Source organism: Rhinolophus hipposideros (genome assembly GCF_964194185.1).
Source record: "Rhinolophus hipposideros genome assembly, chromosome: 13".
NCBI lineage: Eukaryota > Metazoa > Chordata > Mammalia > Chiroptera > Rhinolophidae > Rhinolophus > Rhinolophus hipposideros.
In genome coordinates this window covers 15,593,200-15,618,037 of record NC_138059.1, presented here as the reverse complement: position 1 = coordinate 15,618,037, position 24,838 = coordinate 15,593,200, and the positions used below count along the sequence as shown (strand labels likewise).

Here is a 24,838-nt window from a genome sequence, read left to right as displayed (position 1 = left end):
CACTTACAAAAGGTTGACATTAAAACTGAAGACAAAATGGGAATAAATTGAGGCAGGTAATCCAAACCACAGATAGAATTTTAATAAATATTTTACCGTGTTTAAAAGACAGCAGCGATTCATAAGTTTCAGACAGCTGAAATCAATGATTCAAGTTTTACACGTGTGGAAAATATAACGTATGCAACATCATGTGTACAAAAGAATGTGATGTGTGTGTGTGTGTGTGTGTGTGTGTGTGTGTGTGAAAATTCAAAAAATAGCAGTCATCATATTAGCTACTATTTACGGGGCACTTACAATGCGCTAAACTTTTTATGTTATGTAATGTGATTTCGGTATCCAGACCAGGTAGGTGCCCTCATCCCTATTTCACAGATGAGCACATCGCACCGCACCACTGGCATGCAACGCAGCAGGTTACCTGTCGGGCTTCCACTGCCAATAGGTGTTGGAGCTGAGCCCTCTGACTCCAACGCGTGACACTGTCCTAGTGATATTTTAAACACCCCACTGGAGTCCCATGTAAAGTACATCCACTCCAATTTTTAGGTGTGACTGGTGACCTTGATTTTACCTTCTGAGTCACAGCTCCAAGACCAGTTTGCATTTAAATTGAGGAAAGTGGGGTAGAGGAACTGGTGACAGTTGGGGTAAAGGACAAATGCAAGAGACCAGGTGGAAATTAGGAAGAGGGGCAGAAGGAACAAATGAGGAGCCAGGCGGGGGAGCCGGGCGTGGAGAGGCTCCAGGAGCGCGGCAAGGAGAGCCCGGCAGGAAGAACCGCGCCAGGTGGCGGCCGCACCTTTGCACGTGACCCGCGCGGGCGCCAGGGCGGTGTCGCGCTCACCTGGACCCACGTGACGGGGAGGGGCTCTGCGAGGCCCCGGGCAGCGCGGCCACGCCCCCAGCCGCGCGGCGCGCCCGGACCGGCGGACTGAGCAGTGGCGGTGGCCGCCCGAGCCCGGGAGGTGGAGGCGGGCGGAGGGAGGTGGCGGCGGCGGCGGCGGCGGCGGTGGCGCGCAGGGACGCAGCAGCGGCAGCATGTCGGCCGGCGGAGGGTCCGTCCTGCCGCCTCCGAACCCCGCCGTGTCCTTCCCGGCGCCCCGGGTCACCCTACCCGTCGGCCCCGACATCCTGCGAACCTACTCGGGCGCCTTCGTCTGCCTGGAGATTGTAAGTGGGGCAGCGTCGGCGACAGTCGCGCCCGGGGAGCGAGAACTGGCACCGGCATCCTTGCCCCCCGAGCTGCCTCCCTCTGCGCGCGCCCCCAGCCCCCTTCCCATTAACGGGGCCTTTTCCTGCGCCCCCCCCCCGAGGTCTCCTCGATGCCCAGCGCAGCCTGACCCTGGCGATGCCACCCGGGCCTTCTGGCCTGGCACCTGTTAATGCTGGCACCTGTTCCCCCGCTGGCGACAGAAATGGCCCCGCGAGCGCGAGCAAGTGGCCCGGTGGGACCGAGGATTGGGGACTTTGAGAGGGGAATGGTGTTTGGGTTTAGGGGCCCCCGTCAGAGACCCCCCGCGGCTTGGCCCGGGGCCGCGCTTGGCTGGAGCCTGAGCAGGCGCTCTCAGCCTTGCCTGTTGCTAACCTGCCATTTTGTTGGGTGGTGCAAAGGTGCAGCCGATGGCTAGTGACCAGCAGGCTGCCACGATGTGGAAAGCGGGGTCTGGAGGTACCAGGAAAAAGAGGAGGAGGGCTGAAGACCTGGGTCATTTCCCCCTTTGCCATTCTGAGTGCCCTTTGCATTGAGGCCAGGAGCAGGGCTCAGAAAGCAGGGGCGAAAAAGGTGAAGTGTGTACTGTTCCCTTGGTAGTTTCTAATCCAGTGGGCGTGAGAATGGTGAGGGGAAGGTACAAACGTGGCTGTCAAGTTCATTGCTGCCTGCCTCTTCCTAGCTTACCTACACCACTCCACACCTCAGAACACTTGGTCGGGCCTAAGTGAAGGTGAGGTCACCTGGCCTGTCATGCAAGCTTTTGGGGCTGGAGACTGGAACTTCTTTTAAAGGAATTTTATGGAGTTGGAAGCTTTTGAAGCTGCCTTGAAAGGGAAAATTTGCAAACATGAATTGGGCAACCGGAGGTTACATCACGCCCTGAGAACGACAAATAGAGTGAAATGTCAGTGCCTCTCCTGCAGGCTGGTTTGTTTGCTCCGTTTGGGTTTTTCATATCTCTCCCCTCACCCCTCCTTTTGAGTTTGCATAACCTGGATTTGGGTCGCTTTGGTTTCTCTTTTGTGCTTGTGGGGCTGGAACACCATGTGAGCATTGGTTTTCTGCCCTATTATGCTAAGGTGGTCAGGGCACCCTACGTTAAGTTTAGCTCAGATTTGAATCTGAAAAAGGAGACAAGTGAGTTACAGGCTACGACATCAGTAATCTGATTGTGACTACGAGACTAGGAGAGGTTGGTTTGAGTCAGCCCAGTTCAGAAGCATCTGAATGCTTCCGTAAGGTGCAGGCATCCATGTGAGAAGCTTAGGGAGTGGATAGCTTGGGGCCGCTGCACTGCTGTGCAGAGGGAGACAGCGTTGAGGGCAATTAAGATCTAAAGAGAAACATTGTATAGGTTCTGAGCTACTTCGCTTACGTGTTCCCCAAACTCCAGTTGTTTGCATACCTCTTAGAAGTTTTTGTCCAACCCGCATTCTACTTGTACTAGAATTTACAGAATGTTCACTTAAATAGATTCACTTTCTAAACTTAGATGCCTACCTTAGCCTCATCCTAAGCAATAATGTATGTGAATTCTTCATTTTGATATGATGGTTATGTTTTTCTAATATTCAAATACATAATTATGTATTTACATATATAGATACATATATGTATATATGGAACTATATGTATGTGAGATATATACATAGTTATATGTATATGTATACATATAACTATATATGTATATATAACTGTGTACATACATATACATATATGTATATATATGTATATATAACTATATATCTCACATACAGATAGCCATATATATACCTGTCAAGCTTGTATATGTATGTATATGGCTAATCCATGTGCCATCAAGTATGTGAAGCTTGACATGTATATATACATGGCTAATCCATGTGCCATCAAATCAAATACCATCTGAAGAATCACCTGTGGTCATGTGACACTTTCAGAAATACTACCTAATTCTGAGGGAAGAGAGTTATTCTATTTCCTCTCCCCATATCTCTTTATATATCTAGCCCAGTGGTTAGTTGTCAACTCTTGCTGTACTTAATTACTTGGGCAGCTTTTTAAAATACTGTTGCCAGCCCAGATTAATTAAATCAGAATCTCTGGGGGAGCGCCCAGAGTTGGCTAGGTTTTTGTCAAGCTCCTCAAAGGTTTTAATGTATAGTCTTGGCAGGGAACCACTGAGGGAAGCCTTTATCGGGGCTCTGTGGACAGGACAGCAATTCTCTTGCAGATGTGAATTCTCTCTGCTAGAATTTCTGCCACTCCCATCCTAGGACGGACCCCAGACTCACAGCAGTATCCAGTCCATTCCTCTTAGCTCTTCATTTCGCCTGGTTTCTTACCCCCGAAACCTATCTACGACCCTTATCTAGATACAAGAGCATTCTTTCCAAAAGCCATTTCAGTTTACTTTTCACTATGGCCAAACATCTTGATAGGTTTAATTCTTAGGCCTCCATTTATCTCTTTTGCATGAATAGTCTCTCTCCTCCCCATCTGACCCCCAAAAACTAAAAGGACCCTAATATTCCAGTGAAAGTAGTGACCTTAGAGAAACAAGAGACCACACTGGAGCCAAACTATGGCTCCTTCTTGGCTGTCATCCTTCGGTACCACTTGGCGATACTGGGTTATATGCTTTCAGAGAGCAAAGATGGAGGCCGCCTTGGTACCCCTCTATGTAGAATGCCCACACTGAGCAGATGCACATTTGTGAGCTAAATAAACATTTTTGAGGCAACTTTGGTCCCTGCTTTCTTAATTTCCCTCTAGTTTTCTGATTCCTTTAAAGTGTTCAGGCTCCCATGGCTCCTCTTCAGAAATTCCTCACCTGTAAACATAAATGTGAGAATTCGCTAGGAGTAGTTCTGCCATGTTTCCCCCAAAATAAGACCCGGTCTTATATTAATTTTTGCTCCAAAAGACGCATTAGGGTGTATTTTCAGGGGATGTCTTATTTTTTCATGTACAACAATCTACATTTATTCAAATACAGTCATGTCATCTTCTTCTGGAACATTGTCATAACGTACGACATGCATCTGTCTGGCTGACAATCTTAACGGGGGCTTATTTTCGGGGTAGGTCTTATATTCAGGGAAACACGGTAAACTCTAGCTTTACTTTCTGGGGACCGATTATTTTAGCCCCTTCCAGTGTTTCTAGATATTCCCAAACTTCTTAACTTTAACCTTTTTTTCAAATGAATTTGTCTTTGTAATTTCTCTATTTATATCCCTTTGCTGTCTAAAACTTAACAGGTGAAAACGGCATCTGACAAAGATGGAGTGGGCTATCCATAGCTGACTAAGCTAATGAAACCATGATCTTGGAGTTCAGTTTTCACACTAACCAGTAACTTGCTCAAAGAATTCAATCCCAATCCCCCTTATTGTACCCTATTCACAATCTCTCAGGTGTAAGCCATTTGTAGAGGGAGCTAATTCAAAAGATACAAATAGCGCCCACTTAACAGCCCCAGGTAAAGCAATGTATAGCATTGGCTTCATAGATGGAGAATATGGCAACCTCACATGCGTGGGGTGGCTTTTGGAAATAGGTGTGTCCCACTGTTAGATACTCAAGTTGTCAGCCCCTCATTTTTGCACTCAGCTGTATTTGCCAAAGCATGTTTGCCATAAAGAGTTTAATAATAATTAGTTTTGCAAAGCGAAGTCTTTTAGTTTGAGATGGAAAACATCACCTTCAAAAGTTATCAGTTTTAAAATCTTTCAGTGTTTCCTGAATTAATGTTTTCTAAGTCACTCATAGCTTTTATTGAATACCTACTGTGTGCAAGGCACTCTTCGGGGAACAAAGATGTTCAGACCCTTCCTCACCTGGATTTGCCCCCAAATAACTACCATTCAGAGAAGAAAGACAAGTATGGAAAGTGAACGACAGCTAAATCATTTTCCAGGCAGGTCTCTGTAAGAAAAATGACATTGGAGCTTCTGTACTAGTGGGCTGAGTGAGACATGTCAGATCCCTGTCCTCAATGAGCTTATCTTGTATAATGCACAAGAAAGATCAGACGTAGCGGTATGCAACACAAACAAGAATAAAGGTCATTATTGAACTCAGTGTGTTTCACAGCTTCAGTGTTTAGGAAACCGTCTACATTCCCAAGGTAACTGTGAACATTGCTCTTTATGGGAGCTATTCTGGGACTCATTCACATGCTTCTAATTGCAGTGGTTTGGATACCACAATAATTTCATTTATTCAACAAATAATTAAGAACCCGGTCTACACCAGGCCTTGTTTTATGCCTTGGGAATAAGATGTTAGCGCAGCTCCCGCCCTTAAAGGAAATTCCTGTACGGTGAAGTATAAAGTCAAGAAAGAATTACAGTGCTATGTTTGAAGTGACAGAATTGGTTTGTGAAAAGTACTGTTGACAAATGGAGTAGGCCAGCACAGGCAGCTTTAATAGGATGGTGACATTTGCGTTTCGCCTTAAATAATGTGCAGACGTTCAGGAGACAGAAAAAGTGGGAAAGAGAATTCCAGGTAGAAACGAGGACATGTGCAAACCCCAGAGACAAGAAAGACCATGGCATGAAGGCCGTAGGAATGGTTAGTTTTTCAATTTTTGTGTTTTTTTTCTTTTTTTGGTTTGTTGTTTTACATGACTCCTGAGAAGGTGGCCGGAAAAAAAGAAAGAAAAAAGATCAGGTAAGGTTCAAGTGTGATTTGCTGAGAAAGAATAGGCCAAGATATAGAATTTATTCTATCTGTGGTGGGCAGCTACTGGAGAAGAGGGATGAACTTGATCAGACTTGTGTTTTAGAAATCTTTGAGTAGTGAGGTTTGGTTATAAAACAGATGGAAGGCAGCAGGATCAGTGAAGGGACTTATTGCAGTGGTTTGGATGAGGGATGATGAGAACCCGAAGGAGGACCAAGGGAAAAAGCAGAGAAGAGAGACAAATTGAAAGCTAAGAAGGTCGACCAAGTATGTGAAGTTTGACAGGTCCTGAAACGATACTAGACCAAACTTAAATATAAGATGAATTCAGAGGAATTACGCCAGAGAAGCAAATGTTAATGAAAGGAAGGTGGGAGGGAGGGCCGAGGGAGCTGGCATGTGCAATCATGCAGGGAAATCTGGAAGGGATTTCATGTTATTTTCCATTTTCAACCCAAAGCTTTCACGGTAGTTGGACTAACAGATAAATGTTCAGATGCAAAGTGTTTTCTTTTCTTGCCCAGAAAATAGATTTGGGTTGCAAAGAGAATTTGTCTGTTTGCAGTGGTGAAGAGAGGCTATCCATGGATATGTGTCCCTCTCTAAAAGGGTTTTAATTCTGTATGTAAGAATTTTCCTTTGCCTCTGGATTAACTATCTCCATCCTTGTGAAAAGAGTCTTTAAAACTTCAGGAGAGAAATAAATCAATGCTTCTGCCCATGATGCTTTTCATCAGCTATTTGCTCTGACTGGCAGTCCTGTGAGAACTAGGAAGCATTGAAATATGGAAAACTTTAAACCAAGTTGCTGAAAACCTTGACCTTGAGCTCCAAAGGAAAAGGTCAAGGAGAGGAGCTTTGTTCTACAGAGCTTGATAGAAATTTTGTACCTGGTCGTAGGAGCCATGGACATGGCAAATCAGCAAGTATAATTCTTTGAATGAGTAGAAAAGACTGTGTAAAGACAGGAACCTTGTTGGCGTACCCATGTGCAGCACTTAACAGATGCTGTTTGATTGTTCTGTAGGACAAACTGAACAGTGTGTAGAAATATTCTAGAGAAACTGGCTGCAGTGGTGAAGGGCAGCCTCCTTAACTCTTGCCCAACTCTGAAAATATCCTGATTCTTCTCTAGGAATATGTAGTTTGACCTGATTTTCCTGTGTCCTATTTTATATGAAAAGGGCCATGTCCTTTCATAGCCACCACAGATGACAGTCTTAACTTTTGTATAATAGCTTTCAGAAAGGAGGGAGATAAAACAGAAGACAAGAGGCCAGGATGTGTGCAGTTCTCGCTGATGTCAAGACTTTGGCATGCATGAACATTCTTAACCTGGGGAATAACTAGTTACCTACAAACATGGAAAGAGGATTTCAAAAATCAAGGGAAATCATAAATAAAAATAGACGGGGCAGCACATATTTCTCCCCTGTCATATGCTTTCCATTTTAGGGTTTCGATTTAAGAAACAGAAATGGAAATGTGGGTGATATGGGGAGGAAGAAAGTATAATTCTTTCTAGCATCCTCAAACACATTTTTAAAGCTGTTAAATGTAACTCTAAAAAGTAAAACTTCTTTTGCATGGGGATAGTTTGTACATAGGCCTCGTCTGTATATGTCATTTCTCTTTGCTTCCCAGAACTTGTATTATTTTTTTCTTTCCCTGATTAAAAACAAAAACACACACACAAAAACTTGCCAACTTGTACCTCTAATTCCGAACTGCACCAGGGCTAGTCCAGGACCAATTTGGATGAAAGTCAGCATGGTGAGAAGACAGATGGGGATTAATGGAGGAAAGCAGGAGGGGCTGGGGTAAGGCATAATATAAACACTGCCCCGGTCTGAAATCCCAATGGCAATTGCAGCAGAAGAGGTAAAGTGAACAAATTTGGGGACCGGGGAAGATTGCTAATGAGGTGTCATGAGCTAGACTAGCAAAAGGTGGCAACTTCCCCGTCACTTTCCATCCTAGACTTCTGAGATCTTGTACTAGGGGGTGGGTATTGCCAGTCATAACTTGAGTATTGAGAAGCACATGTTCCTGCTTCACCAGATTCATGCCTATTTTTGAACCCCCACCATGTAGCAGGGGATGAGCTAGGCTTCAGACAGCAGAGTGTTCCAAGCTGCACTTCTGTAGCATTTTCTTCTAGTACCGTTTATTACGCACACTGGAGCGCAACGGAGCATCTGTTGTGGAAAGCACTGCCCTGGGTTCTGAGCATTCAGACATGATTAAGACACTCCGACTTTATAATCCAGTGGGTGAAACATGCATGTGAATCCATGATTTCAAACCAGTTGTCACAAGCACTATGGAGCATACAAGAACCGGTAGCTGTGGTGCCACCAAGGAATGGCATCCAGCTCGGGAAATCATTCTGGAAAACATGGGATCTTTCGGGAAGACCTGGAGTTGAGTTAGCCAGTGATATATTGATGGCATCATGACCAGTGTAACGGACTCTGTGTTCAGAGGATAAGGGACAGAGGCCAGAGAGAAAATAAACAAAACAAAAACAGTGGTAGGGAAAGGAGCATTTCAGGGGACAAAGTGAGCCAGCAGGGGTGGCAGCGGTCTTCTCTGCATAGTAGTTACCACTTGACCACAGACACATTTTGAATCAATTTACTTTTATGGGCTGCCCTGTAAACACATCTGTCAGGTATTGTGGTGTTCAATGAAGTATGTTCCCAGTCAAAAAAAAAAAAAGAAAAAAAGAAGCTTTTGGAATACAAATGGTGTATTACATGGAGTTAATTGAGGGTAATCTCTTCACTAGGGGAATCGGTTGTCAAACATATTAAACAATTCCTTAACCATGTTGTTTCATTTACAGGTTCCCAATAAAGAAGTGTCCATTAAAATAGGAAGGGTTATCAAGTTGATAAGGTGTTCTGAACTTTTATGGAAGGAGTGATCACAAACTCTTTTGTGATTCTGATGAAAGCAGTGGACTGTGGCCTCAGAAAAATGCATTTGCACTTATCTACCCAATTTGATATCATTTCAGGAAATCAACCTTCCACTGCCTGTGCTAAGCCAACCTATAGCAAAAGGATAGAAACCCTGATCTAGAATGAACACTAAATTTTGAGAGGGGCAGAGTAGCATAGTATGAATAGCATAAGCTCTGAAAGCCAATCGCCAGGTTCAAATCCCAAATTTAATGTTCCTTAGCTATAACTTAGGGCAAGTTATTAACTGTTCTGTACTTCAATTAACTTCTTTGTAAAATGGGAAGAATAATAGTAATTATTTCTCAGTGTTTGTGAGGATTGGATTGGTATAATAAAGCATTTAGAACAGTGCCTGGAACGTAAGAGCTCAATAAAATGCTAGTTAATATTTCTGTTATCCTCACTAGCTTCACCCTCTTACTCAACCTAACTCTATAAGTCAGACTGGGAGACAATGTTTTTTTTTTCTTCTAGGCTTGCTAGTTTGTTGATTCCCACTGCTACAAAGTCACGAAATATCCAATAGGTAAATTGTAGAAGAATTGGAAAGCAGGGTTATATGTTAAATACAGAAAGTTCTAAATAATGAAGTATTTTTCCTTAGGGATAGTAGAACCAGTCCTTTGGGCCTTCACATTCACTTACCTTTCCCTGTTCTCATTCCAAACATTGACTGAAAATAGGTCAGACTTGGAACCAGCCCGTTTACTGAGTGAAAAATAAGAGTATAGTAAGATGAAGGTGTCAAATTGGTCTGAAAATTGTTAGCTAAGATGTCAGACGGCGTATTTAAAAGCAGGCTATTAGGAAATAAGAGACATTTGAAGAGAAAAAGGGTATTTGCAAAGAGAATCCTTTGGGGACATGAGAAGACCATCCAAATAGGAAACAAGTTGAGACGTCTTTAATCCACGCTGCCAGCATTGCAAGAGTTGCTGCTTGCTCAATGCCATGTTTTCCCGTGGGGTCATGTATTTTTACCAGTCCCCAGTTTCTAGTGAAAACAGGTTTTAACTCCAACTCAGGGTTCGAGTCAGTGTGAGGTATGAATGACTACGTCCACTGTTTTCTTGTGGGAAAGTGTCAGCCAATTCCTACCCTTCTGGCCTGCAGGAGGCAAACTAAAGTGAGAAGTATACAGTAAACCACAAAGGAGACTCTTGTTTCAGGGATGTGTAGCAATATTATAACTGGAACTCAGAATCTATTGGAGCCCTTGAGGTGTGTGCCAGGTACAGCTAAACTTGAGCTCAAAAGGTAAGGGTAACTAACTGTAGGGAAGGCTGACAGCTTCTTCTAGGAAATGTTTGCATTACCTGGAAGTCAGAGCTTAAAGTTCAAAGGCATGAGCCCAGACTTCGTTCCTGAGAGAAATTTCAAAATGTGGTACATTTGGTATGAGATGATGGATGTTAACTAAACTTACTGTGGTAACCATTTCACAATATATCTAAGTCAAACCGTTTTGCCGTACACCTTAAACTTAGAGTGTTGTGTGTCCATTATATCTCAATAAAACTAGATACTCAGAGCTCAGTAACACGCAGAATTAGATGAAGTGAATATACTGAGCATTGCTAATGCTATTAAAAGCTCAGTTCTTAACATTGGAGCCAGGTTGCTGCAGCAGAGCTCGGGAGAAAAGGTAGCTTTTGGCAAAAGGAAATCATGAAGTCAGGAAGAAATAACTGTGTTGGGGCCCTAGTGGCACCAGTGTGACAGTCTTGCAACGAGGAAGGTGGCTCTCCAAAGCAGGCTAGATTATATCCTCTGGCCCATCCCCCACCTTCCAAAAGAACCGTGGTAAGCAGGACTTAATACGGGTGCCACCGGACCTGTGATCTAGGGATGCGGGGTGTGTGTTGATTCATACGCCTTCCTCCTGCACAACCCTCTCTCCCTGCAACACACACACCACAGATGGGGAGGCAAATCTGGTCTCTTTCTACATAAGCACTATGTTTCCTTTCCCAGGTGTCGGAAGGGCTGTAATTTTGAGTATGACAAGAACAATTCATGTACGCTGTTTCACATTAGCACCCTCTTGTCAAAGCCCGGGGGATGAAAGCCTGCTCGCAACCCTGCCTCCCCTGCCTGCCTGCCTGCCAAGGCTCCTCCCAGGACATTTCTCCCCTCTCCCAGTCTCTCAGAGCACGCTGTTGTTGAGCTCTTTTTATAGCACTCTCTACAATCTGCTCCTGAATCAGATTTAATGGTGTCTTTTGCTCCCGTAGTTAGAGCTCCTACAGACTGAGCCTGGCCTTTTTTTCTTCTTTTTCCTTTTTTCTTGAGTATCCTTCTGTTGTGCCTGGCAGTAGATTTGAGGCTGGCCCATTTGAGGTCCAGTCCACGTTTATTAAATGTTATGTTTCATCCCAAGGGATCACATAGCCTCTTCTTCAGAGGTGTCAATTTATCATAATCCCGATAGCACATAATTATGCTTGACTATTTGAGTAGGCCTGCCACTAATAAACAGCGGCCCATTGTTCTTTATCACCCTGAATACCTGTACCTGCTCAATAAATAACTCTTGAATTAATAGATAGTTAATAATGATGAATTGATAGTTACTATTTCTTAATAGTTAACAATGAATTAATAAATAATATTTCTTAAACCATATTTCAAGTAATATAAGCTATTTGTAGTAGGAGAGTAAAAAAAGGCTACCAGGACAAAGAGGCTGAGGGAAAAAGGAAGGATTTGAAGATCTTGTCACCTTCAGATATTTATGAAACGGTAGGAAAGAAGAATTTTATTTTATTTTTTTACCAGAAACACTATTTCTTTCATAGCTGCTAATAAGATTGTGGTTAAATTTTTAAATAGATATTAATATTCATGACTTGGATTTATTTCATAAATGTTTCTGGGTTGATGGTTAATTTTTGAACTTAGGACTTGAGACATACCACCACGATTATGAATGTATTAGATTGGTGCTTTAGTTGTCATTGCTCGAGTGATAATTTATTAAGCTTTCAAAAATGTTTTTCAAAATAGTAACGAATTATATGACTGGGACTTTTTCTAGAAATTAAGTTAAAATTTGTGTTTTTAACCTTCAATGGCTGTATGATTGGGATATTATTTAGATACTTAAGACGCGATGATTATTGGTTTTTAACATTCGGAGCTCCACCTGTTTTTACATGGGCACGGGAAGTTTATTTGTTCACTAAGCCAGTGTGTGAGAGCCATCTACATGCCAGAGGTGCATGCCTCTGCGATAGCACCTGTGTGAGGGGGAGAGGACAGGTAGAGAAGGCTTGATTCCCACTTGCTTGTAGGTCTCTTTGGAGCAGGTGTATAGCTTAGGTTTTTGTGTTTCCACATCAAGCACCTGACTGATCGTTAGGGAAGGATCATAGTGCAGATTTAATAAATGGCTTTGAATGCAGAGACATACAAAGCAACATGCTGCCAAGAAGGTCTAATAAGGCAGATAAACTGAAAGTACAGGAGCTGGGGGGGGGGGGACGTGGGAACATTCAATTACAGTGTTTCTCCCCAGTATAACATAGCCACAGTAAGGAACTTGCCCAGAAGACAAGGATTCCTGAGCATGGGGAAGCTCAGGTGGGGGGTGGGGGGTAGGGGCTGGGGAAAGGCTTTGTGGATCATGTGCTATCCCAGCGAGTATCAGTGGGAGTTTCTCAAATACACGGGGAGGGAAGGACATTCTTGGCCGGTGTACGTCAGGCCACTCAGACGTGCAAGAGCTTTGTATTTGGACTGTGTTTTTTTTAAAAAAATCTGTAATGTAAAATGTGAGGGGCTTAGTGGCAAGAGACAAGGATGAAAAAGACAGATTAGATCATAAAGGGCCCGGCGTGCCATGCAAAGGAGGTGTTGTGGTAGTATGGAGGAAACTGCTGCTGTTAGATTCATAAGACTTACTATCTTCAGCCCCTAACGGTTTCTCCTGTGTTCTCTCGCTACCTCCTCGCTGCCCAAGCCAGAAATCGGGGTATTTTCCTTGTCTGGTCTTTTGTGATCATGTCCCACATCTGATCAGTAACCAACTATCGTCCCTGCTTCTTTTTAAGTTTCTGTCTGATCTGTTCACGTCTCTCTGTGCTCAGTGCCCTGGGCCTAGTTGAACTCTGTTGTCGTAACAGTGTCCTCTGTGGTCGGTCCCCCACCTGCCACCCCTTTTTTCTCCAGTCCATTGTCACACTTTAGCCAGAGAGAAACTTCTGAATGCAAATCTGATCCTGCCAATCCCTGCTCCAGGTGGTGTGTATGGGGCCTCCTGTTGCTCTTGGGTGAAATTCAGCTCCTTGCCCTGACCTTCAGGACCCTGCAGCGCAGTCTCCAGCTCCGCCAGGCTGGCTCTCAGCTCCCACCAGATCTTCTTAAGACTCACTTCCTGCCCAGAAACAGCCTTCTCCTCACCCTGCTCCTCCCCAGAACCCGGTCCTCTGGGTTATTGCTTCCAGCGAGTGTTTCCTGACTTTTCAGGTCTGGATTTAGAGCCCTCGTTCTGGGGACCTGCAACACTCAGTATTTGCCAAACTGTGACATGTACGAAGCAGCATTTTAATCCCTTGCTTAATTGTCTCTTTCCTATAAGAGACTGTGAATTCTGTGATGGCCGAGACCAAGAGTCGTTTGTGTACCATTTTATTCCTAGCCCCTGGCAACAGTGCCTGACAAGCAGTAGGTATATATTGAATAGTAGATCCATGAATATCTAAAGTACCTATTCCCATGCCAGCCCATAGAAGAGTATCAGTAAATGATGGTAGATTTGATGGTTTATTATCATGTATGATGGCTCCAACTATGATCTATATATAGGCAATAATTTCACATGTACAGATAGGTCACGAGAAAGACTGAAACGTGGCCATTAGAAGTGACAAGGTAGAAAGTGATGGCTGCTCTTTGCTGATCCATATTCTGAGAAGTGGTGCGCGCACAGGCCGCTGTGCCGTGGTTTGAAGAGTAGCACCCAGGAGCGGAGGTGGAGCCCAATCTAAGAGGACTTTGTAAAAACAGTTGACTGAAAAGGAAAATACTCAGAGAGCGCAACAGTTAGAGAGGCAGCAGGATCAGAGGAAAGTATTTTTAGACAAGGAAAGAATACTGGACCTGTTCACGGGCTGAGGACGAGATTCCAGCATGCAGGCAGGCGCAGAAACAAGTGTGGAGTCTGACCAGGCCCGTGACTAGAAGCACTGGCCTTGCACCTGAGGGGAGAGGGGAGAGGGCATCTGGAACCGTGATAGAGAAAGATGATGGGAGGGGTTGCAGGAACGTGTGCAGGGGCCTGGGGAGAAGCAAAGGCAGCGGGTAAGGGTGATCCAAGCACGTTCCGTTCTGTTGCCCTAACCTGCTCCCGGCTTTCTTTTTACCTTCAGCTGTTTGGGGGACTCGTCTGGATTTTGGTCGCCTCCTCCAACGTCCCTCTACCCCTGCTCCAAGGATGGGTCATGTTCGTGTCCGTGACGGCTTTCGTTCTTTCCCTCCTCTTCCTGGGCGTGTTCCTCTCTGGCATGGTGACTCAGATCAGTGTCAACTGGAACTTGCTGGTAAGGGATTTTTATGTCTTTTCCAGGAAAACGTGGGAAACTTATAATATTTCATTCTGTTCTGTTCTATCTGTTGCCTCTCATGGGAGAAAGAAGGTCAGACTGCAGGGTCTGCGGTTCTGCCATGTGGCCATGTGACCACCTTGCTGAACAGCAAGGTCCCAGTTTGTGAGATTCGTGCGTTGACAGAGCTGAGCAATCTTTCTCTTACTCCTTTATGAGTTAGATGACCTTTACTCAAAGACGGGTCTATTTCATACAACAAATGAATTGCATTATAGTTCCTGAACTACTGAGCAGATGCCTTTGATAGATGAGTGCTGTGACATATATCTTGAAATTTTCCATTGATTTCTGTTTCAGGTATTAAATACATGTATTCTTTTCAGGAAACAAGTAGCTATATAGTCTACTCTCTAATTAGAAAAGGGGACATTTTATATTTATAGGCTTCTCCCCACACTCCACACCTCAGAGCAATTGCAAGTTTGGCTCCAGACCACTGCAAAAGCACCACAATAAAGTGCATCACATGAATTTTTCGGTTTCCCAGGGTATATAAAGTTATATTTACACTATACTGTAGTCTATCAAGTGCGCATTATGTCTAAAAAAAAAAAGTACCTTAATTTAAAAATACTTTATTGCCAAAAAACGCTAGGGTTATTAATTGACCTAATTTCAATATCATTGTGTCTCAAGGAAAATGGAGGCACAAGGAGAGGGAGAGAGATGGGAAACAGCCAGCTGATGGAGCAGAACACACAACATTTATCAATTAAGTTTGCTGTCTTATATGGGTGCAGTTTGTGGCACCCCAAAACAATTGCAATAGTAACATCAAAAGTCACTGATCATAAATCACCAGAACGAATATAATAATAATGAAAAAGTTTGAAATATTGTGCAAATTACCAAAAATGTGACACAGAGACACGAAGTGAGCAAATGCTGTTAGAAAAACAGCGCTGATAGAGTCACTCTATGCAGCGTGGCCACAAACCTTCAATTTGTAAAAAAGTGTAATATCTGAGAAGTGCAATAAAGGGAAGTGCAATAAAATGAGGCATTGCCTGCATTTTTGATTCCTGTCCTAATTTATCAAGAATTGGTAAGTTTTAAGTAATTAATTTACAATCAACACAATTCTTAAAATTATGACACCATTCAATTGGATCAACTTATATCCCTTTTCCCATGTAATATCGGCCTCTTGCATGCTCATGGTTATTCATTCTCTGGGCCTATCTCAGAATGGCCCAGTGGAGCATGAATTCCATGATGGACAGCCCTTTAACGAAGTTCATGATAAACCCCCCTTAGTTTTCAATCACAATTTGGTGGTTAGAAGCTTAAATCAGGCCTTAGTCAGGCTTTACCTTGTTTCCATGAAATTAAGACCTAACCGGACCATCAGCTCTAATGAGTCTTATAGTAAAATAAGACCAGGTCTTATATTAATCTTTGCTTATTTTACTAAGCAAAAGACCGGGTCTTATATTAATTTTTCCTCCAAAAGATGCATTAGAGCTGATGGTCCGGCTAGGTCTTATTTTCGGGGAAACGGTATGTATGGCCCTTTCAAGTATAGTAGCATTTTATTCAGCAGCTTTAGGACAGCTGTTAGAGGAAAGTATTTGTTCTTGTCTCATTTACAGAGCATAAGGAGAACCGTCTTCCCAAATGTTATCAATGGTCAAATCTAGTGAATGTGGCTGCCTGCATTACAGCAGCCCAGGCGTGATGCCGTGGGTTAGTGTAAAGCTAAGGAGGAAGTGTAGCGAAGCAGTTACGGTCACTCACAGGCTTTGAAGTTGGGTCCCGTTTGCTTCATAACTGTATAGCCTCGGGCAAAATATTGAACCTCTGAATTTCAGTTTCCTCGGTAAAGTGGTAATACTCATGCCCACCTCACCAGATGCTCTTAAAGAATAATAGAAACAGTGTATTATTAAGTGCTCAGCTTTGTGTCTGGTTCATAGTAAGTGATCAATAATCGTCCTAATTCCTTAGACACGCTGAGACTCGCAGTACGAATCTTTGAGACTCCTGTGTCTCTGGTTGCTGGTCCAGTACAATATGTTCTTATCTTTTTGCCTTGATTTCTCAGTAACGATGTGAAAATATTTCTAATACTTGGTCAAGTGATGAAGATGAAAGGTCCCTATTGAAGTTCCAGAGAGAGGCTTAGTCTCCTCTTTCTAAATGCCTCGCTTTCCCATAATATGTATGGATGAATCAGTCAGTCCCTAACATTGGTAAGCACCACTGGGGTCTTTAAGTATCAGGCTCAAAGATAGTATTTGACCAGTATGGACCAGTATAGCCCGACTGGTACTTAACTACTAGTTAATACATAGTTATTGCCCCAGCCTCTTACCTCTTCCCAGGTGCTGTGCCCCACATTACCTTGGGACTTTCCTGGACCTTCTAATAGCCCAGCAACTGAAGGGTTAATACCTAGAAAAGTAGAGTCCCCAGGATCCTGCAGTGCCCAGCCTTCTTTCTAATTAGCTGAAAGCACATGCCTTACCAATGTTTAAATATGTTTCCAATATCACTCCTGGTTTTATTAGACACATGTCCATACTATCCTTTTACTATTTGCTTATATTGAATCATTGGTATTGAGTACAGTCATTCATGTCTTTATTAATTTATTAGGTGCCCTAAATTGTATCCCCCCCCCAATTTGTATCATTACATCTGATATTCCATTGGACAATAAAATGTAAGAGGTTTCTTTGTTTTGTTTTGTTTTTTAATTAAATCACTTTTTATGAAAGAGACAGTTGAAATTGGAAAAATCTACCAGTCTGTTCCGTAGGTCACCTGCAAAGTTATCGTGTGTTCTTTTAACTGGAGTAATCCACTCTAACATGGGGGAATGTGGTAATAGCAACACACAGTACACAGTATAGCAGTTGTCACTGCACAGGCTCGTTATATGGTGGGCATACTTTCAAGGGGCCAATTCTTGCCTTCAAGGAGTTCACTTAAATGCTCGCTATATTTAGAAGAGGCTCCTTTTTTGTTTTTCTCTTCTCGACATTTCCTACATACTCAGTCTTTTTTGACCACATGGTTCCTTTTGACAGATTTTGTAATATATCTTGTACCCTCTCAGTCAGAGAAATTTTTGAGTCATGCATAGCAATGTCACCAGATGGTAACAATTTTTAATTGCTACATTCTGAAATTGTTAGACATTCATTGCTCAAAAAATAATTGTTTCCTCCTGTGATAATAGTTTAATGTTCCCTGTGTACTATGCATGAAGGAAGCAAGAGTGCATTTTGATAAAGAATAAATTTTCTAGAAATATTTGTTGCAGGGTATTAACTGACATCTTTATAGCTTCTAGCTTTTACTGATCATGAGGTTAAATTAATATGCACTGTAGATGTCTTCAGTATTTTTCCCAAGCTTTCTAGCATTTGTATAAATGGTGAAATAAAAATATGATATGTAATAAAAAAGAAAGTGGACTTTGGAACTAGACAGACCTATGTAGTTTGAGTGTTCCCTTCATCTTTGTGTGGCTTTGAGTCAGTCACTTAACCGAAAAAAGAAGAAGGAGAGAGAGAAGGAGAAAAAATTATTTGCAAAATGTAATAAATGGTGATTGTAAGGATGTTGACAAAAATACAAAACAATGTGTTGATATATTAATTCAGGTAAGACGGTGTGAGTTTTAGTAGAATTATGCTTTATATTAATGCCAGCCTCATATGTAATAACCTAATAACAACTGGGTTTTGTATGGGAAATTCTTTTATTTTTTTGTAGAAGTATATGATTTTATTACTTTTTTTTAGAATATCAAGAGATATATTATTGAAATCTATGATTTCATAGGTCTTCTGTATCTTTAAACGTATGTGGTGACAATCTAATAGATAAAAATAATAATTGCTCAAATGTAAATTACTTAATTATAAAATGTGTGTATATTATTATATAACTATATATAATATGCAATAGTAATATAGTTATTGTATAATTATAATAACAAGATGTAATTTAAATGCTATTTTACTTGAATTTTAAGGGTAGTGTATGTTATTTTTTTAGGTTATGTCAATTAATATCGATCTCTGGCACCTTAATCTAAACTGAAATTATACACTTTTTTACAAAATTCAGTGTATCGGAATGTTTGCCTCTATGCTGATCACAATGGGCCAGTTGATTTCCCTTTGGATTCTAATAGCTTGATGTTGCTAAAGCAGACACAAGAAATGGCTGGTGTAGTTAAAGATTGATTAAATGTTCTAATCTTCCTGAACCTGAACTTCATCGTTTGAAATAAGGAACAAAAAAAAGATCTTATTATTTGTAATTGTAGATGTCTCTCTTTCTCCTCTTTCAGGATTTCGCTTACCATTTTACAGTGTTCGTCTTCTACTTTGGAGCCTTTTTACTAGAAGCGGCGGCCACATCCCTGCACGACCTTCACTGCAATAGCACCATGACTGTGAAGCCGCTCTTGAGTGATAACCAGTATAACATAAACGTAGCGGCTACAGTAAGTGTTGATGGCTGCAGTTGACCAGCGTTTTTCCTTCTGTCAGGGTCTCCAAGTAAATCCTCGCGCAACGCTAGTTTGCTTTAATAATAGCCATTAACATTAAACATATAATAGATATTGATCTGTACAGTAACCATGTGAGCAAAGTGCTATTATTGGGGATGACGCAATGGTAGCACAAAGACGTCGGCATTGTGGTCAGACGATAGCAGTCGGTGGTGGTGGTGGGTTTTGCACAACAAAGTCTACTTTGCAAAAAGAATTAATTGTGCCTTTTACTTCATGTAAGTTCAGACATGGTAAGGGAGATTTGTTCAGTAACCCATGTTCAGTACCTATTTGTAATTCATTTTCATTCAATGAATATTTACCAAGAGCCGACCAGGAGGCAGGTAATTTGCGGGGCATAGGGGACTGGGATGAGGAAGGCACCATCCCTGCCCTGCCTTTGAGGAAAGTCCAGGTGAGTGGGGGAGGTAAATAAGCCAGCCATAGACAATATACAGGTGAAATGTATTCCATGGGGAATTTTTTTAAAAAATGATCCTCCTTAATTCATATCCCTAAGTGAGTTTATCATTTTGCATTGACCTAGGTAAGTTGAATAAATGATATGGTATTTCTGTTTTTATAGATAATTTTAAGGTGTCAGACATCTAAATTATTCCCTGAAATCTCTTGATATTTAATATGACTATCTAACGCGTTGTGATCCTGTTTTACTGTTTTTTACAGATAGTATATACATAGTCTAGGACGCCCCATATAGCCATTAAAATCTGTCTGGAGCAGTACTATCCAACGGGACTTTCTAAATTGATAGAAATGGTCTGTATATGCACTATGTAATATGCACTGTCTAATTAATTCATTTATTTCGGTTAATTTAAGTTTAAATTTAAATAGCCATGTGTGTGGCTAGTGGCTCTTATGTTGGACAGTACAGGTCTAGAGTTTGGAATTTGAAGGGTAGAGGATTGATGATTCCAAGACCTACTATCCTAAGTTTTCCAAGTCTGTGTTAGGATTGTCAGAATTCGTGGTGAGTCTACAGTAAATAGACTGAAGGTGGGATTGCAATGGAAAGGAGGCATGGTCTAGCTTTGATAGGCTTTAGTTTCGATCAGTGATTTTTATACTTTCTTTTAGAAGAAGTGTAACTGTTTTACTTAATGACATCTTACTTAAAACCCAATAAATGTTTACATTTATTAGGGAAAAGCATGCATGCCCTAGTTGGAGTAGGAAAAGAGAGTCTGGAATGACGCCCACCCTCCCTTCTCATAACACTACCTCTGTCCACCTCATCCTCTCTGAGGTACTTCCATAGAATCCTTATGATCCAAAGATCACAGTTAGAAAACCACTGGTTTTAACAATTTTACACAGCCAAGCTCAGGGACTTAGAATAGACATTTTTCTATCAAGTGTCCTTCCTACTGGTCATTGATTGCCATTAGATTTTCCTTTACTACTTCTGCCCCTCCTTTTCAATGGTGCAGGCTCTATTCTCATTACATCTCTTGGATCCTTGAAGTGACCTCATAATGACCTATTTATAGCTGCCCTAAGATCCTACTTTCATAAGAATAATAGGTGCTCAAATACTTGATGACTGGCACTGGATGTCATTAATTTCTCACTAATATTCCTTTACCCTAACAGCTCAGTTTTCAATGTTCCGCATAGTGTGATTCTATTCTGGCTGTCCCTCTTCTGTGACTGTGTGTCCCTGTTACGCATCCCTTTCTCTGTCTGTCTAAGTGAAGCTGCCCTAGTAAACCTCTATGTGCTTCAAGTTCTGCATTAAGTCCCCTTTCATCCATACACTCCAGTAGAAGTAAATCTTTAGTTTCTGTGTTTTTATAACACTTAAATGCATGAGCCATTCATCTGTGACATTATATGGAGTCCCTCTCTTTTCTTTTTATTTCAGTATACCTTAGAGAGAAGAAAATTCCTGTTCACTAATAATAGATATCAAAAGAGTTCATTCTCATTCAGCAGACAATGTCTAGATTAGAGATGAGCCAGAGAGGCAGCCAGCCGAAGAAGGGTGGGGAGAAGAGCAGAATGGTGAACACTGTGAAAATGTCCTGTGGGCAAATCTGATATATACCTTCTCAGATCTATGGTTTGCTAGTAAAGGATCCTGGCACTAAATGATAAGATTTTATGATATCTAATTGCTTTGTCTTGTAGTTTCCTGTGGACCATAAACCCCAAAATGATGAGGACAATATCTACTACTTATTTATATGCACCACATATACACAAATTCTTGTTGAATACTAAGGACAGTAATTCAGAGCTGAGTGTGAACTCGGGGACTATCTCCCACCCCGACATGATGACTTATTTTTATGGGTGTTTGTTCAGTCCTAAAGTCACTTTCCATTGTCACAGAAATGATTGACTGTGTCCTCAAGGCCTAATAGTTGCATTTCCCTTGGCTGTGAGACCACTGTATGAAAAGACACCTCATGATGAATTTCTGAATATCCTATCAGGGGTATCACAAATACTTAACAAGTGAGTCCAGAATGTGAACAAATGTTCCACCTACGACTGTCGACAAATGAAAGAATTATTAGGAGTTATAATCTTTAAAAGAAGGTTAATTTTGTGCGGGGATAAAATAGTAGTACAAATCTCCAAAAGAAGAGATGAAAATAAACCATTTTCATAAGTGTTGATGTATATTCAGGTAGGTTGGTCAGTCTTCAGATATTTGTTCCTTAGGGACGAGTGTTTTCTTAAAGTCAGTGTTATAAATCTGATGAGAATGTTTGTTATTTTGTTTTTTTCTTAGATTTTTGCCTTTGTGACGACAGCTTGTTATGGTTGCAGTTTGGGTCTGGCTTTACGAAGATGGCGACCGTAGCACTCCTTAGAAACTGTGTGTTAGTTTCATTTTTCTATTTAATATGTCTGATCAATTTGGGTACCATTTTGTCCAGATATGACAACATTCCAAAAGTAACTTATTATATGGAGAATCTAAGTACAAGTTTTGGGTTATTTCATGGATAGAATTTGAATTTTATTATGATGTTAAACAGAGAAATGGCCTTTAATTTTACATCTGTCTTTTTTCTTTTTCCTTTTTTAAAGAAAATTTCCTTTTATTTCCATAAAAAACCTAGCTATTGTTTATGAAAAAGGTGTATTTCTTTTGTTTAGTTGCTAAGTCATGTGAACCTTAAGTTTAATAGGTAACTAAAACTCCCTAAAAATCACATATTGAATAGGCTTCCTACTGAACTCTATCTTTTAGTGTTAAACAGAGACTGGTACCCTTTTTCTATAAAGGCCCAAATGGTAAATATTCTAGACTTTGTAGGCCATACAGTCTCTGTCACAACTACTCAACTCTGTTGTTACTACATGAAAGCAGCCAAAGACAATATGTACATGAATGAGTGTGGCTGTGTTCTAATAAAACTTTATTTACAAAAACAGGAAGCAGCTGCATTTGGCCTGTGGGCTGCAAGCTATAGTTTGCAGACCTCTGGTGTAAAACCTTATGTTATGTGTTCTGTGTTTTACTGAACTGATCTTGAATGATATAAAGCTAGTTAGACAAGCCACATAATATTTAGTCTCCTTATGCAATAATCACATCACCTTTGTGTTAACGGTCAAATACTTATTTGAAGGGGCATATAGTTTCTCAAGCTAATTCAAGCAGAATCTTGATATAGGAAAAAGTAATTTATGAAGTGAACCCAAGTTGCTTAATCCAACTCTCCTAACAACTGAGCAAAATGCTCATCTGGCATCCTTAAGATGAGATCTCCAGAGATCATAAACCACTATTGTAACTGGTATCTAACTACTTATGTCCTACTTTGGATTAATTTATACTTCAGAATACAGCTGTTTGCCCTGTGCATGAATATACAAATACTTGTGTGTGGCTACGTTAGGCTTTACCAAATAGAGCTCTGAAGAGTTAACTTTTTACTTCTAATTATTTTACATAATTTGAATAGGGTATTAAATATAACATAAAGTTGTAGATTTCTACACGTTTTGATAATAGCCCTGAGATCTGTGTTTTTTCTGCACTGGTGGCAGATATATAAAATCAGTTTTAAAACAGCAGCCATCACAAAAATTGTCTGGCTGAATAGCCCACAAAAGTATTTCAACCCACCTGTAGAGACTGTGGTTGTGGAAAGGTGCCAAAATGACTTCAATGGGAGAGCAAGTTAGGTAGGCCCCAGCTGCCACCACACTATCCAAGCAAGGTACTTACTAATGTCTTGTCCCAAGAGAACTACCTCTGGGAAAGGAGGGCTTTTGATTGTCCGATACTTTCAGCCCTTTACTTGTTTGACTGAATCATCCCCTAAGAGAGCTATGTATAAGTTGGGCTATTAGATGTCACGGAACATAGAACAATCCTGAATGAGTAGCAAGCAGTATCAATGCTCATGATCAAATGCTGTTTATGTAATAATCTCTTAGAAAGAAGAACCTTAAAAGAGTCTGACTTGTGATGTAAATATAAAGATAGAAGACATGTTTCAATATGTGGCAAGAGGATATCAGTCTTACGACCTTGTACTTATGCGGTATTTTTTTCTGTAATATCTGACTTCCTTATTTGTTTTTTTTCTCCATACCACACACTGAAACCTGTATTATGAATTGTATATTACTAAGTCAAAAATGTGCCATAAGGATATATAGCCCATTCTAGTTGGAATCGTTTAAAGTTAATCTGGTAGATTTAGTTGTGAGATTTTATTTTTGTTCCCAAGGTTTAACAGGTCCTTGCTTGGTGGCATTAAATTAAATGATTTCATGAAACTTTTGTAAATGGATTGCTTCTAGATCATTAAGAACCAAGCCTAAAACTCATCTAACTGTGAAGACTTAGATTTGTAGATTAACCGCGTTCTAGATTTGTGAGTTGAGTGACAAAGCACTTGAACAAAAATTATTGGCATTTGAGAATTTCTTTATATAACTTAGCTGTAAAAATGAGAAAGTGTTGGTTGGTTTTAAAATCTGGTAACTCCATAATAAAAAGAAATTTATTTTATAAGTGTTATGACTCTAATAAAGTATTCATTTGATAATCTTTTTTCGGTCATCTTTTTTTAATACAATTCACTTTAAAATTCAGTTAAAGGTTTGATATAAACTTGACAGGTTTGGAACGTCTAGTCTCATATAAAAGAGTTCTGCTTTAAACATTTCTACATAAAAGGTGGTCCCTCAGGAAATGTCAGTGAATCTTTTTTTCTTTGGTGAAGGTCAAAAAGGTAAGTCTTTGGAATATTATAACGGAAGTTCAATTATATTCTGTTTTATTTAAAAAGCATTTATATACTGCTTAATGTATGGCTGGCAGTGTTCTGAGCAGTTTTTTCAAATATTAGCTCATTTAATCCTCATCATAACAACTCATTTTAAAGATGAGGGAAGTAAAGCACAGACCTTAAGAAACACTCAGGGTCATGTACCTAGGAAGTGGAAAAGCTGGAATTTAAACCCCAACAATCTGGTTCCAAAGTCCAGGCTCATAATGGCTATGTATCCCTCTGTTTTCCCAGATTTTACATTATATATCCAAAAATGTGACCTTGTTCCCCCCCCCAAAGAAGTTTTTGGCAAAATGTTTAATAACATAATTGTTTGTGGTAGATGTCATGTTTTAGGACTTTTCTTGTAACCAAGGACTCACCTTCCACATCCTCTGGGGATAAGGAGTTCTTTCTTACCCAGTCGTACATTCTTCTTCGCTTGATCAAACATTCTCAAAATCTAATCCCACTGGTACTCCCCTGGCTCCTGCTAATACACGCTAGTTACTTTTTACAACTGCTTTTGGGTATAATCTTTCTTCTTTATCAGACTCAACATGAATTCAGCTGGGCTGTTCTGGGATTTAACC

General features: G+C 41.0%; 1 protein-coding gene across 1 annotated transcript; it reads left to right on the top strand.

Moving 5' to 3' along the window:
• Positions 1-911: 911 nt before the first annotated feature.
• Positions 912-24,022, top strand: MAL2 (mal, T cell differentiation protein 2). Its single transcript, XM_081070201.1, has 4 exons — positions 912-1,176; positions 14,229-14,399; positions 18,772-18,927; positions 21,743-24,022. The coding sequence occupies exons 1-4, from the start codon at positions 1,045-1,047 to the stop codon at positions 21,812-21,814; spliced, it is 531 nt and encodes a 176-aa protein (XP_080926327.1). The 5' UTR covers positions 912-1,044; the 3' UTR covers positions 21,815-24,022.
• Positions 24,023-24,838: the final 816 nt, after the last annotated feature.

Coding starts and splice junctions, on each gene's coding strand:
- MAL2 (XM_081070201.1), top strand. CDS start 1,045: ATGTCGGCCGGCGGAGGGTCCGTCCTGCCGCCTCCGAACCCCGCCGTG. Junction 1,177..14,228: donor CCTTCGTCTGCCTGGAGATT/GTAAGTGGGGCA, acceptor TTTTACCTTCAG/CTGTTTGGGGGACTCGTCTG. Junction 14,400..18,771: donor GTGTCAACTGGAACTTGCTG/GTAAGGGATTTT, acceptor CTCCTCTTTCAG/GATTTCGCTTACCATTTTAC.